We start from the raw sequence: 16,969 nt of genomic DNA on the forward strand, positions 1-16,969 counted from the left end.
AAATTTGTCAAAGTTTTGGTTTGAAACATTATTTAATTGATATTGACAACTTTTTATAATAGTATCTCTATTTTTTTAAACTTGTGTTTGTTTAATTAAATTTATTGACCATTAAACTAACAGCTTACACAAACTTTAAACAATAAGCACTTATCACATAAAACTTGCATACAATTAAATGTTTCTGAAAGAGAAAAAATAGTAATATACATCAAAAACTAAAGAATAGCAGAATAATTTCAAAACTTTCTCAATCCACTTTCTTAACCTCCGAACCGAACACGTCTGCCTTCAACAGTCTCCACAGCAAAACCAAATTTATTCCCACCATCATCACGCCTCCCGCGAAACCCGCGTAATAGCCGGCCGGGTGCAGAACTTCCAGTAGCTTCCACTCGTTCAAAGCCAGGTAGCACATGATGGGAATGCGGAGTGTTAGAAAAGTGAAAATGTTCGCAAACTTCACCGCCTCCAACTGGAAGGTGGCTGCCGAGCGGTGCATTTTTAGCAGCTGGCGGGCGTGAAGGAACACCGAGTTGATCTCGCAGAAGAGGCTGACGCAGGCGAAATTGACGAACTTGTCCGTGAACAGCGCCATACCGTGGCACATGAGGATCACCAAGTGGTGCAACACAATGCCCTGGGTAATCCCCTGAGTTGATACAATGTGGGTCAGGTCGTGGAGAAAGTAGCCCCAGGAGAAGGACACGAGCATCTTGGTCGGAGGAGTGTGTCCGTGGAGGGGGTTGGTGAAGAGGCGATCGTTGGTGAGGTAGCAGTGGATGCAAGCGACGCTGGAAAGTACGGAGTGAGTGAAGGAAACGAAGATGTTCAGGTATTTGTTCCTGCGAAAATCACTGCTTTTTGATGTTTCAGGAACAAAGTCGAATCTGTCCAGCAGGAATGTGTACAGCTTGAACGAGGCAAACGAGATGATTGAAAGCAGAAGCCCTTCCATTTTTATAAAGTTTATGAAAATAATTCTTTTATAAAAAAAAATTATCTTACAAACATTACCTTCCTGAGTTGTCCTGTGATTCAAATAAAGAAATTATGAGATGTCTTATAGAAGAAATGACTTTTAAAATATGATTTAAAAGAAGAAAAATAAATGTGTGAGTGTAACAATAGTTTATAACACTAAAAAGAAAACATTTTATACTACAATTTTCAATGCCTTTTCCTGAATGGAGCTAAACAGTAACTTTAATTAAAAAAAAACTTTAAAGTTAATTTCAACTTTAAGGTTTTTTACTGGATATTCCAAATTTTCTTTTTAAATTATAAATTTCTCTAGTATTAGAAAATTCAGAATTGTATGTTTTATATAACTGAGGAGCCGTGACATCTTTATTACTTTTTACTATTTCAAACTTTTTACTTCTAGTTTTACATTTACATTCCAAGTTAGGTTTTCCAATAAAAAGGTACAAATTGTTATTATACGAGTTACTACTTAGAGTGTATCTGAAATTTATAAACTTACTAGAACACTTGGCCCTATACTGCCTAATAGTTAATTTATAAACTTCCTTGTTACTGTTCTGCACACAATCATTATGGAGAACAGCCTTCAACTGACCATTTTTATTTTCAAAATGCACCCAAAAAAAAGTCCGACCATTCCTTCCTTGAGCACATTTCCACTCACAGGGAAATATAATTTTCTCTTTATGAATATCATCAACTTTAAAATAGCAGTTATTAGCAGTTATATTTGTAAGTTGTACGTTAGGTATTTTAAAATCAATTAACAAGTTAGCTGCAAAAAGATTATCCAATTTATATTTTTTAGCAAGAGAATTAAAATCTTTTTTCAAATCTGCTTCATTAAATTTAAACTTTGTTATGCCAACACCAACTGAAGTAGTTTTAATTGATGAACCACCAAAGTAGTTGAATAACACCGGAGAAGAAACTAACGTGTCAGTATTACTAGGACAGGTTGACAATGGTCCACAGACAACTCTTTTACTAGCAGATCCTGAAACAGAATTATTTTCCTTTTTTCCCAAACTAACAAGTGAAACAACTCCTTGGCTAGTAGATCCTAATATTGGATCAAATTCTTTCTCATCCAAACTAACCAGTGACCCAGAAGATAATTCTTTACTACTAGAATCTATAGTTGGTGCCGATCCTTTCTCATCCGAAATCAGTGGCCCTGAGACAATTTCACCTAGTAAACTGTTTTTTGAGTTTGGATTAGGAAAGAACAAACTACCATTTGAAATTTCAAAACTATTCTCTATGTTTTTAACTACTTTCTTTATAAAATTTAGTAGTTCTTTTCTTCTAGATAACTCTTTCTCAAAATGAAAAGCAGTTATTCCCTCTGGAAATTTTTCTTTAAGATGTGCACAAAACTGAATAAATTGGTCAGCCATTTTTAATTTATTAACAAAATCTAATAATAGATATAGTTTAACTAAAAATTGTTAACTTGAATAAAACTTAAATATACTTAAGAAATGCCTTAAAAAACATAACTCACTTATTAGAATGAAAACAAATAAAAATAAAATATGTAATATATCTTTTCAACTAAATCAATTTATTTAGAAACAAGATTAAACAGTTATAGTTAAGTTAAGAACAAGATAGTTAAGTTAAATATAAAAATAATTATACTTATCAGCATAAATTACTGAAGATACTGTAAAGCTTATTTAAATGTATTATAAAATAACAAAAACTTCTAAATTATAAGTCTTTCTACATTTGTTGACAACATTTATTTTTTATCTATTATATTGAAGAACTTAAACAATCTAAATATAAATAACTTTTAATTTATTGTGTTATATGTAAGTTTTTTATTTATTTAGGTGATTAATTTAAAATCTGAGACTAATAGTCTGCTGTTATTTATGTTGATAATGTCTTTAAAGTTTGTCAAAAAACTTTATAACTGTAATGTTAATTCTATCTATTGTTATAAATGTACGAGCTGGATTCATATAAACTGTTGTAGAATATCTGAGATGAGTTGAAATTTTATGTCAAGGGCATGGGAGATCAACCTTGGTTTTTACAAGCTTAACTTATTTTGTAGAGTTATATCTGAGCTATGAAAAATTATCAACCACTTAGAAGAGTTCAAAGTAATTTTTGAGATATAAGTGAACAAAATTGATAAGCTAAATATGTATGTTATTTAAACTTAATACAAGAAAATAGGCGCAAACAAATACAAGAAAAAACACTATTTCACTGAAAATATATATTCTCCTTACTTTTTTAACATTAAATTTTCAGTAGCAACATCAACTAAGATTCAGTTTACAGTAAGTCCATTAATAGTATTTAAAGCAGTTTAATGCAGGATTTTCTTTTTTTAAACAAAAAAATTATAAAAAAATTACATACTTTTTTAAGGGCATAGGGGGGGGGGGGTAAACACCCTTTTTTGGTATTTTATCTTATTTTATATAGTTCTTGCTAAGCTACAAGATGCTTTTTACAGATTTAAAAAATTCAAAATAATTTTTGAGATATAGCCGGTCAAAGTCAGAGGCAACAATAGGAACCTTATGGGAGGCGCAAACTAAAATGGCAAATAACTAGAAATCACTAAAAATCTATCTCCTCCTACGTTTTTTGAGATAACTACCTCAAACTTTCAGGAAATGTTCCTTGCAATATTTAGAAAATTCTGTCGGAACAGAATTTAAAAAAAAATGTAAAATAAAAATTTTATAACAAAAAAACTAAAAAAAAACTGTTTTTTTTGTTTATTTTTTATATAAAATTTTTATTTTTTAATTTTTTAAAAATTCCTTCCGACAGAATTTTCTAAATATATCAAGGAACATTTCCTGAAAATTTGAGGTAGTTATCTCAAAAAACGTAGGAGAAGATAGATTTTTAGTAAAATAGTCTATTTTTGCCGTTTTAGTTTGCGCCTCCCATAAGGTTCCTATTGTTGCCTCCGACTTTGACAGGCTATATCTCAAAAATTATTTTGAATTTGTAAAATCTGTAAAAAGCATCTTGTAGCTTAGTAAAAACTATATAAAATAAGATAAAAAACCAAAAAAGGGTGTTTACCCCCCCTATGCCCTTAACAGGGTTTGTGCGCAAAATTTTTTAATTTAGCCTGACTGAGACCAATTTAGCCTGACATTTTTTAAAAGTAAGGAAAATCCCTTTTAGAAGTCATTTTAGATATTGGGGGTCTTTATTAGTACTATTGTAGTCTCCGACTTCAACCAGCTTGATCTCAAAAATATTTTGAGCTTTAAAAATCTGGAAAAAGCAACTCATAGCTTAGTTACAACTCAATAAAATAAGACTAAAGTAGGAAAAGGGTGATTGACCCCCACCCCCTATAGATAAAAAGTGTTATATCTGATCTATTACTAGTGCAAAAATTAAATATATATTACTAAACACAACTGTTCAATTTAATTAAGCACTAAGTAAAAACATTATAACCAAAAGATTTATAATAAAACAAAGTGCATTGCAGTGTTTTATTAAAATTTAAAATGAAACCCTTACACAAGTATTCAAGTAAGTAAAAAATGTTATTATAGTATTTTCACTAATACTTAAAATTGATACATAATTATAAATCCTAAACTCTAAATAAAAAAGGTGATTGTTGATATCACATCAGATTTAAAAATCTTACACTTAAATTAAAAAAAAAACCTTTAATATTTTGATCTTTTATAGAAAAATGAATTGTACCTAAAATTTGTACTCCCACAAAACTTAGTACTTATATCTTAAAGCTAAGTTTTAGTGTTGTGAATACCTCTAGTAACTTAAAACAACCAGTAAAGTATATGAATTAACTGCTAAGAGTTTTAATGTAAAAAGTATTTGGTATAAAGCCTCCAAATTGGAAATTATAACAGTTTAACCAACTAAGCTCTGAAAAACATAGCTGATGTAAACAAATTCAAACAAACAGCTAAGTTATTGAATTAAACTGTAATGTTTAAACTGTATTTTTTTATGAACTTTCATAATTATGACGTATATAATCTACTCAAAACAAAATAATGAAGATTCTTAGTTTTTTTTAGAGATTCAACAAAAGGTTTTAAGCATTTATTTTTACCAATACGGACTGATTTTGTCTTTAATAACTAAATATTTATTTATAAATAAATTCACATCTCAATCTGATCTTAAAAAGATTTCTTTTTTTTTATCAAAAATTTTTAAGCATTTGAACTGAGAAAAACTGATATTCTCAAATTTTTAGATAAAAAAACTGATTGAGCCTGACGTTTTTTCACTTTTTTCAAAAGAACTGATTTAGCCTGACTTAGACTGATTTAGCCTGACGCGCACAAACCCTTTTTAATGTTAAACTTTAATTTTTTTATACAAAGCTTATTCACTTATCTAGACTTCACTTATTTGGACAGCATCAGTAAAGAAGAAAAACTTCAATAATAAACACAAACATTTTTGTGTGATACAAATATTTAAGTTTTCATGCCTTAAAAAAATTTTGAATGTATTTTTAAATGTCTTATAACATAACAATATTACTAAAGCTTAAAATCAATCTTTGTTCAAAACTAGAGATAGGTTTTTAATTTTTTATTTTTATAAACTTGTTTTTGTTTTTAAATATAAATTTAATTTATTCTTTTCCTCAAACAAAAACTAATATTTTTTTTAAATTAAAAGTTAGGGAGTTAGGGCAGGTGGAATTACAAAAAATGAAATTTACTTGCTTTATACTCAAAAATGTATATTGTTGCAAAGGGCTAGTAAGTCTGTTGTTTTTCTACCAAAGAAATTAATTAAACAAATTGATCTAAAAATTAGCTTTTATTATTTATAATTTTACTAGCTTTGACTCAAAACTACTATCTTTTTACTGTAAAGCTTTTATTATTTATTATGCATTGCATAATATACAGCAGAAATTTTTTAGAAAGATGTCTATAATTCAAAAACTTATAAAAATCTTTACATTATATAAAAACTGACTAAAGTTTATACTTATAGCTTAAATATAGGAACCAATGTTAAATTGTTTAAAAATAAATGTTGGACACACCCCTTAAACCCTTCATAATGAAGATCCTTTTTTGTACATATAGCGTTAATGAACTAGAGTAAAAATACTGTTAAGAATAATTATTTTTGTAAATTTTTGAGTGTTCTTATCTAGATGACAGTTTGTTTTGAGAAGGCTGCTTTAAGTGGATGCATCTTAAATATACCACAGTATCTGTTAAAAGGTTTAAAAAATAACTTACCCTTTTATTGCAATCTTAAAACTTAAGAATGACTGCATGTTTTAACTGTAAATTGTATTGTAAATTTTTTTCAATGTTTAACCTGTTTCTATTGATTTCAAAAATATCATGTGGAGTCTTTCAAGAAATGCTCCTTGATATATTTAGAAAATTCTGTTGAAAAGAAATTAAGAAAAAAAAAATATATAAGTAATAAACAAAAAAAAAGTTTTATTTCTGTTTTTTTTTGCAATAAAATTTTTAATTTTAAATATTTTTAAATTTTGTACCAACAGAATTTTCTAAATATATCAAGGAACATTTCCTGAAAATTTGAGGTAGTTATCTCAAAAAACATAGGAGGAGATAGATTTTTAGTGATTTCTAGTTATTTGCTGTTTTAGTTTGCGCCTCCCAAAAGGACTATTGTTGCCTCTGACTTTGACTGGCTATATCTCAAAAATTATTTTGGATCTGTAAAAAACATCTTGTAGCTTAACTAATACAAACTATAACCCCCCCCCCCCCCCCTTCCTATGCCCTTAACCTAAGCTTGAAACTTTTAATGTTGAAATTTTTTACATCAGGGTTTTTGTTTGGGTCCATTGTTGTTTCTTGTGTATTTAAATTATACCTACAAATATTATATTTAGATTTTTTCAGATAATGCTTGTTGAGTTATCAAAATTGTGATTCTGTCCATGTGAATGTTGTTATACATATGTAGTTGAGGAAAATTGATGAATAGCAGTGTGTAAGTATATAATATATTATTATACAAAGACAAAGTTTTTGCTGTATAATAGAACTCCTAATACATATGAATCAAGTGTTAAAGTAAATTGTTTTGTTTTTGAGCAGAATAAAAATTACAAATAACAGAATAAAAAATGCTTTGGAGTGGTATTTAGTTACAAACTGAACTGGAGGGAACATTTAAAGTGCCTTAACTCTTAGTTTTTAGAATTTGTTTAATGATGTCAAAATTGAGATACAATTTGAATACTAGTATTTTGAAAAAAAAATTGGTTATGATTAACTTTAGGTGGGCACCAATATTGTAGTGTAATGCAATATACAGGAACTTTTCAGCTTTATTTTTAATAATTATCAGTTTTATTTTGAAAATAAGTACATAAGCAGTTAATATGTACTTATACTACTGAATGTAATTTTAGGTGACTCTTCAACTGTATATAACAGTGTCATTTCAACAATGCGACTTTTAAACTATTTTATATTCTATTAGCATTATGGTTTATGTGGGTTACATATCGCTGTAAATTAATTACAAAAATTAAGTCGGTTTTTAGGCCTTATTTAACTCTAACGATAGTGTCATTTCAACAGGGTTGCCAATTGTTTTTTCAATTTTTTTTTCCAGGTTTTCCAAATTTCTTCCAGGTTTTTAAAAGTACACATTTTTGGGTTTATTTTTAGTTTTAGGTTAATTTCTATAAAAGAAACTGTATTAAATAGTATAAAAACATTGAAAAGATACTGTGAAGTTACTTAAATTGTGTTTTTAATAAAAAAAAAGTTTGATGATGACAAAAAAATCTTATTTATATGTTAGATTTTTTGTGTCAAATCGAAATTTTACTACTGATAATGTTAAATTTATTAAAAATTCCAGGTTTTTTAAGGTTTTATGATCAAATTTCCAGGTTTTTCCATGTTTTTTTCAAAACTTCTCAAATTCCAGGTTTTACCAGGTTATTTTTGCCTAAATTGTCAAATTCCAGGTTTTTCAAGGTTTTTCCAGGTTTCCAGGTAAAGTGGCAACCCTGTTTCAACTAAGTGTCATTTAAAATTATATTTTGGATTAATAGATACATTGATTGTTTCTGATCTTTTCAATAATACTAACATCGGAAAGCTAAAGATATTTTATAATAATAAATTCTTTTTTGTGTAATATTATAAAAGCATAGATTTTTAAAATACTTAAAAATCAGTATTAATAACTATATTAAATTAAATAAAGCATAAATAGTAACATTTTAATTTAATTACTATTTTATAAAAGTTATGTTAAATAGTTGTCATTTAAATATTATCAAAAAATATTTTATTGTTTTTAAAAACTTCATCATTGTTTTTTTAAACTTTTACCTATTTTCATTATACACCATTTTTATTAAACTATTTTGTTATACAATAACTTACTTTAAAATTAAAGTGCTAGTATTTAGTTATATGTACAACACTACAGTAAAATCAAGGACTTTATTTATAAACGATGTTAAATAAAACTATTATTAACAATAATTAACAAAAAAATTATTGAAAATATTTTATAATCTTTTTAAGACATTACTTAGTGATTTGATATATATAAAAAAGCAAAACTTCACTTATTTCATCTTAGAATTACAGATAGCTTAAAATTGTTGTGCCGATTAATAGTAAAGTAGCCTCCAGGAATAAGCGATCATAGCCTTAACATACTAGACTTTTTTTTATTGTATAGTTTAATAGTAAGTTTTTTCTTGTACATCAATTTATAGTAATATTTAGTTGCAAATAAAATTTGAATAAAAATATCTATTCTGAAAAGTTAAACTCAATTATTTTACTACCAGGGTAAACTTTAAATACATTTAAAACCAGTAAGTATTTGAAAAAAAAAATATCTTTATACTAATCTTTATACAATAACAATAAAACGTTACTTTGGAATTAAAAAAACAATTGTTAAAATATTTGTTTTTTGAAAAAAAAACACTTTTTTTTTAATTTTTGTGATAAATTTTTTTTGAATTAATAAAATTCTAAAGTAACGTTTTTTCTATTTATTATATGGAACCTTTCCTAAAAATTTAAAGAAGATTGCTTGAAAAATGAAGGAGGAGATAGATTTTTAGTAAATTTTAAAATTTCCAAGAAAATTGACCCCAAAAAATTTGCGGTCCATATGTTTATATGGGAAAAATTTTACAAAAAATTAAATATCTCAAAAGTTAAATGATATTTTTGAATTCTATAAAAACTGGCTTGTAGTTTGTACTTTAAGCTTTCATATAAAAGCCAAAGTTAATTTTTGTAAAAAAAATGTTGGACCCCCCTATGGCCTTAATAAATAAATTCTTTGATATTAGTGTAGTGTTGTACATATAACTAAATACTAGCACTTTAATTTTAAAGTAAGTTATTGTATTTACTTAGTTGAAATGACACTATCGTTATAGTTAATAAGGCCTAAAAACCGACTTAATTTTTATAATTATATCACAGCCATATGTAACCTATATAAACCATAATACTAAAAGAATAAAAAATAGTTTAAAAGTTGCATTGTTGAAATAACACTGTCGTATACAGTTGAAGAGTCACCTAAAATTACATTCAGTAGTATAAGAATTTATTATTTTAAAACATCTTTAGCTTTCCGATGTTAAAATTATTAAAAAGAACAGAAACAATCAATTTATCTACTAATGTAATATATAATTTGAAATGACACTTAGTTGAAATGACACTATTGTTAGAGTTAAATAAGACCTAAAAACCGACTTAATTTTTATAATTAATTTACAGTGATATGTAACCTATATAAACCATAATACTTAAAGAATATAAAATAGTTTAAAAGGCGCATTGTTGAAATGACACTGTTATATACAGTTGAAGAGTCACCTAAAATTACATTCAGTAGTATAAGTACATAAGTAGGGCGAAGCATGTGCTTATGTACTTATTTTCAAAATAAAACTGAAAATTATTTGAAATAAAGCTGAAAACTTTGTATATGTTTAATTACACTTTGATATTGGTGCCCACCTAAAGTTAATCATAACCAAAAATTCTATCTGTATAAACAATATCATATAATTTAGGATACCTGGGTCAAAAATAATTTGAGGTGACCAAAAACTGTCCTAGATGAAACTAAAGTGTCTTGAGTCATCCTGAGTTTATTTAATGATTAAAAAGTTTGTAAACTGTTGTGATATTTTTTACCTTTAATAAATAATATTGTAAAATAAAATTAATAAACCTCAAAATTTCAACAGTCTTTTTTTTAACAAAATTAGTTAGTTGTAGAAAATCAAATACTGATATTAAAGTAACTAAATCTCATCCAAGATTGAGAAAGAAAACTAGACTGATGTTTTTTTTTTAATCTTCAAACTACTTTTTTTATCAGGCTGATCACTAAATCCTGAAATTTTTATGAAAATGCAAACTGTCCTGAGGTATCTTGAATTTCTTTTAAACTATCTGAGTCAGCCTGAGATTAAAAAAAAATTTAAGCTGTTCTTAGCTATCTTGAGTATCCTAGGTGTTCTAATGGTGGTGCTGCTGGTTGTCATTTGAAAGAAAGAAATGCAATGCCATATAGTTACACTATTTCTGCAATTATGCACCAGTAGCTTTCAAAGTTCAACACAAACTAATTAAAGACGATATATAAGCTAACAAGTAAATTGAGCAACAAAAAAAAGAAAGTCAATAATATAAAATTGTTAAATTTCAAACTAACTAAGGTATATAAGCAAGCAAACTATAAATAAGCAATTGAACTAAAACAATAACATTTATAAATTATCGTTAATTTAACTATTTTTAATTTTTGTCCAAAATTTTAAAGTGAAAAAAAAAAGTATAAGTCTTTTTTTATTATACTTAATGTACTAAAATAGCAAATTAATTTTTTCATGTTTTTAGTTATGAAAGAAGATACTGTAAATCATGAAAATAATTTATTAATTTTCAACCTTTTCACTTGATATTGAGCAATACAATTAAACACTTTAGTTTTTCTCATTGAAAAATAAAACAATTTATTACCAACATACCAGGGACGTAGCTAGCTTAAAAAAGTTACGAATCTACAAAAATTAAAGCATCTGAAATGACGGCAGATAACGTCCTAACGGGAACACAGCAACTTAGACTACCTCTAATGTTATTGAATTTAATCTGAAACTACGCAGTTATGTTAATACAGCAAAAATGGAATGTTGAAGTACGAGTTATAACTATATACAAGGCAATTTATTTTGCTCCACACCTCCTATGACTCTTTATGTCATGCCACTTATATAACCCAGAAAACATTCATTAAAATTAAGCATAAAAAAATCACAGTTTAAGTCAAAAACATTTAAAAATTAAACATTTAACGTAGTTAATAGAGACAACAAGTTATGCAAATTTTTGTAACATAAAATTGTATGATTTTGAGTTTTGAAGCTACAGCTTCCTTTAGCATCAACTTTGCAATGAATTTTTTTTGACAAATTAAAGGTTTAACGCGCTAAATGTTACAATTTGGATGTATTTAATTCGTTTAATTTTTTTACGACACTAAAAATGCTAAAGAGTACATACCAGGGGCGCAGCGTGGGGAGGGACACTGGCGCATGCGTGCCACCCAAAAAAAGAAAACTGTAAAAAAAAAAGAATGTAATATCTTTATCCTTTATAGTTTATTTTTTCTGCTTAATTTACCTTTTTTCAACTATGTTTATCTAGTATTCAAAAAGTTAAACGAAATTTTGAATACCAATTAGTGACAAGTTAGGAAAGTACATGTTATTACTCAATATACTGATTCGGTGCATAATTGCAAATACGCACCAATGTTGATGAAAAACTCCATAATGAAAAGTTTTATAAGTTCATTAACTTCATAAGAATTTAGACTCGAAAAGTACGCAATTAATATAGCGCACCAGTGTAGTATAACCTTATGGCAAATTATTTTTCTACAAAAATACGTCACGCTTAAAGAAAAATTAAACAATTTTACAATTTATTTTTTATGCTACATTGTTAAGACTACTGCTAGTTTTCTTAACTTTATTTTTGTAAACATACAAGATAAGCGTGTCGGCCTATGAGAAATAAACTTTGTTTGTGATTTTTATTTTAAACAAATACCATCAAATTAATATTATTTAAAAAGTATACTTTTAACTATTTTACAAAGTTGTAATAAACTGTAATAACAGTTATAAAGTTGGTCTATTTTAACTTATCTGTAACTATATTAAAATTATGTGCAATGAGGTGTTGTTATCACTGTTGTATTGTATATTAAAGAGATTGATATTTTTTTTGTATATAAAACAGATATTTTCGTTTTATTGAATATATTATATTTTAAAGATATAAAGTTTACTATAAGTAATAAAAACAATTTTTATTTAGTAAGTTTACATTTTTGCAAGTATAAGTAATTCTAATGAAATTAAAAATTTTATTTAATTGTTTAATTTTGTAATATATAAATATTTTTTAAAACAGTTTACGAGCTTATATTTTTTAATTAATTTTTTTTAATTATTTTACTTATAAAAAAGTTTTTTTATAGCTAATTATAAAAGTTTTAATTTAGAGGATTTTTTGAGAAAAAAATTTGCGCACCCCCTGACCAAAATACCACGCTACGCCACTGGTACATACATGTCAAAATTATCTCTCAGGAGTGCATAATTAAGTTTAAATGAATACTTTAAGCTAAGAAAGCAGAGTCTTTTTAAGCTGAAATAAAAACAATTTTTTCGCATACAAGTATACGTTTCTGTAGATTTGCAGAAACGTACTAAGCCACGTGCCGGCAACATACTAATAACTTATTGATAAAACTTTCAATTGTTAGATAAAAACTACTTTTTTTTAATACTTACTTAAATAACTGAAAATAATATATATATATTTTAAATTTGATAATAATTTTTGTATATTAATAATTGTGCCAAATAATACTTATAATAAAAAGAAATATACTTTAAACTGAATAAGAACTCCTTAACTAAAAAAAACAATATTAGATTATGCACTTTATTATATTGATTCAAATAATGAAACTCTTATACATAAATACTTCAAAAAATATAGTTTAAGTATTTAAAAAGGATAGATACTGATAAACTAAGTAGACTTTACTAGTTATTGTTGAAATTTTATCTTATTAGATAGACTTTTAATATCATTAGGTTCCGTATTTGAACTATGATTTAAAAATTAGTTGCCGAAAATCAATTAATGTTAAAAAAGACTAAATAAAAACTAACTTGTAATAAAACCGAATTTACACCCTTAATCTATTTCTATCAATTCATACCTTATTTTAATTGTTTCTTTCTAGTTAATAACACTACCGAAATATTCATTCTACTCATTAAAGTTTTTGAGAACAGTAATATTTTTCAACACACACAACTGTATTACACTATTCATGAGTAAATTTTGATATATGCAATCTTACGATGAACTTTAACATTATTTTTGAGTTTATTAAATCAACCAAGTTGCATTTAACACAACTTAGTTAATAACTGTAATGTTAAACTTTAATTCATTTTTATTTAACAAAAAAATAAGACTATTAATCCAAAAAAGTAATAAAATAAACGGCGTTTTTAAAAGATTAAATTATATAATTAAGCTAAGTGAAAGAAAAACTCTTTAAGTTTATGACTAATAAGTAAGTGTAAAAATAAAAAATTTTAACTAAGGAAGAAATAATTTAAAACTACTGAAAATATATAAAAAATACATGGAGTTTGTAGAGGCAGAGTCTTTCAACTTTTTGTAAGTTTATGTCATAATACTAATTTTATATATCGTCATACCACCTTAAGCGAAAGAAACAACAAAGGATCGTATCGTAAAAACTACTGCTTGTTATATTGTTTGTTTCTTTGCATTATTTTTTAGTTTATCACAATTTTTTTTTTCAACTATATGGTTTTAATAACACACATTTATTGTAGTGTTGCAAAAAACTATTTATTTTTTGTAAGTAATACTTTTTTAAAATTATAGTTGTGTATGGAAGATAACTGATAGTACTAACTTTGTGGTTAAGAGCAAAATGTATGAAATATATAAACCTAAAATCGGCATTCCAACGTCTCTATGATAGCCGAGCGATGTAAACGGCACAATCTTCAATACTTATCGAGGTACGTAACATCGAAACCATCCATTATCATATTCTTACCTCTTATAATAAATAAACTTTTATTTTATCATTCTATTAATAGAGGTTTCTTTATTCATAATATTAGAAATTAATTACCATGTTTGTAACAAAAAAAAGAAATTTTCAGCATAATCATTTGATTTGATTACATGAACCTTGGTTAAAACGAAATAGTAAAAATAAACTCATACAGTTAACTTTGTATTTAAATAACAGTGTACGTAGTTAAGTTAAAACTATAACAAAAACTTAGAACAAAGTATTGAAAAATATATTGTTTAATGATTTGATATAGACAAAAATGCAGCAAAACTATACTTATTTCGTGATTAAAACTTTTTCTAAAAGTATAAATAAAATATCTTCAATGCTTTACTTTAAAACAACGTGATAATAAGTTTATAGGAAATTCTTATATTTAAAAAAAATAAATGTTTTTTAAAAGAAAAAAAAGCAAGTTTAAAAAAAATCAAGGCTCATTGATGTGCCGGCTAAATGGAAAAGCTTTTACAGCTTCCAAGAGTAAGTGGTGAAGAGCCATCTCTTTATGTTGGTGTAGAAAGAGGTAGAGGCACACATGTCCCTCAGCATTTTTTGTAAAAAAAAACCTTCTTACAATATGACCTTTACGGTCCCTCCATAGCCTCTCAACAGTTTGTGTGTGAATCAACGGGTTATAGGACCCACAAACCCGACTGTATGATTAAACGTTTGGTGAATGTAATTCAATAGCTGCCCATTACCATTCACGAAAAGTCGGAATGTTGCTGTAGGCACGCCAGCAATCGGAAATTACTGTAATTGGAAAAAATAATTTTTTAATGAAACCAACTAAATTAAAATTTATTAGACTTTTGTTTAAGCCTAAGTGACATGAGTTGAATAATAAATAAAATTTTTGATAAAAACCAAATTACTAAATAAGTATAATAAAGAATAACAACACAACAAGATGTTAACGTTGTATAGGTCTTTCTATATTTTAAGTCATAAAAGTTTTTGTTAAAAGTAGTTTTGAATAACTATAATGCATGCGTCAGCAGCATTTTAGTGATTTCGGGTCAATTTTCGATAATAAAAATATTCGCAGTTGTAGTTTTCACTGTTCCCTAATCATAAATATATGGTGAATTACCCGTTAAAATGTACTTAAGACCTTTTTTTGCTGTTTATTTTACTTCCCACAATCTGTAGTATGAGTTTCAAAGTTGTGTTTCTTGAGCCAAATTTGCATGTTCCCTTGCCGAACCCTGACCTAAAAAAAATTAGACAAGCTTGAAAAACGCTACTACATAGTTCTAGAAACGACACATCAATGTACAAGAGGTCGGTACTCGGTAGCTTTTTCAAAAAAATATTTATATCTGCTTGAAAAAAGTCTTCCTCAGGCAGCAAGTATTTAAAATAACTAGTTTTTAATTGTAAAGTTGCTATTTTAAATCAATGATGTGGTAAAACCAATAACAACAAAGCACTAGAGTTTAATAACTGTTAGATGAAGGTCTAATAAAGTAAGTCTTACCACAAATAATTTTTAAAGTATATTTTTTGCTTAAAAGTCATCGCAGGCCGCAATTTTCCGATCCCTGTTCTACGCAGTTTTTTTAAAATTGTTTAACTTTATTTGTTTTTTGTCAAGTTTAGATAAAAACGAATTTTGTTATGCTAAAGTGATCATCATTTGTTTTTCAAGTTACAAACATCTTTTCTGTATGTTTTTATTAGTGATGTACCGGACTCACTATCCGGGTCCGGCCGGATGTTGCCATTTTTGTCTGATATCCCGATCCGGCCGGACTCTAATTTGAAAAAATAGTCTGGATCCGGTTCCGGCCGGATTCTAATTTGAAAAAAAAGTCCGGATCCGGGTCCGGCCGGATCCTAACAGAGATCCGGCCGGGACCGGATCTAGTTAGTAAAATAGAGCATACTGAAAAGTATTTTTTCAAAAACAAACTCTGTGTAAATTTATAAGAGTCATTTTCGTCAGTTAAAATTAAACACCTACCGTGATTGGCTCATTTTGTACACGTGACTAATTTACATTTGTTTACATTTAAACTATGAAATAAACATTTTAGAAATGCAACTCTTTACATATGTTGTAAAATTGAAAACTTTGGAATGAATACTTGCACTATTTATTGTTTAAAGTTGAGCTCAGAGAATATTTAGAGTTAATATGGTTGAATGTACGAGTCAATGAGAATCATATGACGAAATGTTTAAAACTAAATACTGATGCAACAAAACATCAGAACATGACAGGCAGTTTATATGTAAGCAGTTAGTTAGTTTGGTGGGCAGCTTGAAGCAACAAAATATCTTGAACTTTTTTGTAAATGCTTATTGTAAGTAGTGTTTTGTTTTAAAAGTGAATATTTCAACTAGTGTTTAATTGTTTAAATATTTAAGCCAGGTTTATAGTTTATCAAAAATTTTACAGTTTCTTTTTTACTAAATGTTTTATTTAATTTTTAGTTTATTGTATTAAGTCATTTGATATAGATTAAAATAGCTTCCAGTTTTTAAAGTGTTACCAAAGTAATTAATAACTTTGTATATGCTAGTATTTCTTGTAGTGTTTTATATAAAAGATTCATCACTCAAAATTGTTGTGTCTGATTATAGAAAGTAGTCTCAGTTAAGATTTAGTATTTGTTAGATATTAATTAAACAAGGTAGGATTTAATTATGATTGGTAGTACTAATAAGTTAAGTGTACCACATTCAGTCCAGAACTTTACTACCAAATTGTCAACCTTTGCTAGCTGTTCTACTGATTATTAGATTAAAGTTTTTTTTTTCAGTTTTTAAACCT

The 16,969-nt window shown here is 26.8% G+C and overlaps 1 protein-coding gene across 1 annotated transcript; it reads right to left on the bottom strand.

Annotated features, from left to right (window-relative positions):
- Positions 1-250: 250 nt before the first annotated feature.
- Positions 251-958, bottom strand: LOC145841264 (TLC domain-containing protein 2-like). The gene has a single exon (XM_082948630.1). The coding sequence runs from the start codon at positions 956-958 to the stop codon at positions 251-253; it is 708 nt and encodes a 235-aa protein (XP_082804756.1).
- Between the last annotated feature and the right edge of the window lie 16,011 nt (positions 959-16,969).

This window comes from Thalia democratica, chromosome 7 (assembly GCF_965202585.1).
Source record: "Thalia democratica chromosome 7, ktThaDemo2.hap1.1, whole genome shotgun sequence".
Classification (NCBI taxonomy): domain Eukaryota; kingdom Metazoa; phylum Chordata; class Thaliacea; order Salpida; family Salpidae; genus Thalia; species Thalia democratica.

Coding starts and splice junctions, on each gene's coding strand:
- LOC145841264 (XM_082948630.1), bottom strand. CDS start 958: ATGGAAGGGCTTCTGCTTTCAATCATCTCGTTTGCCTCGTTCAAGCTG.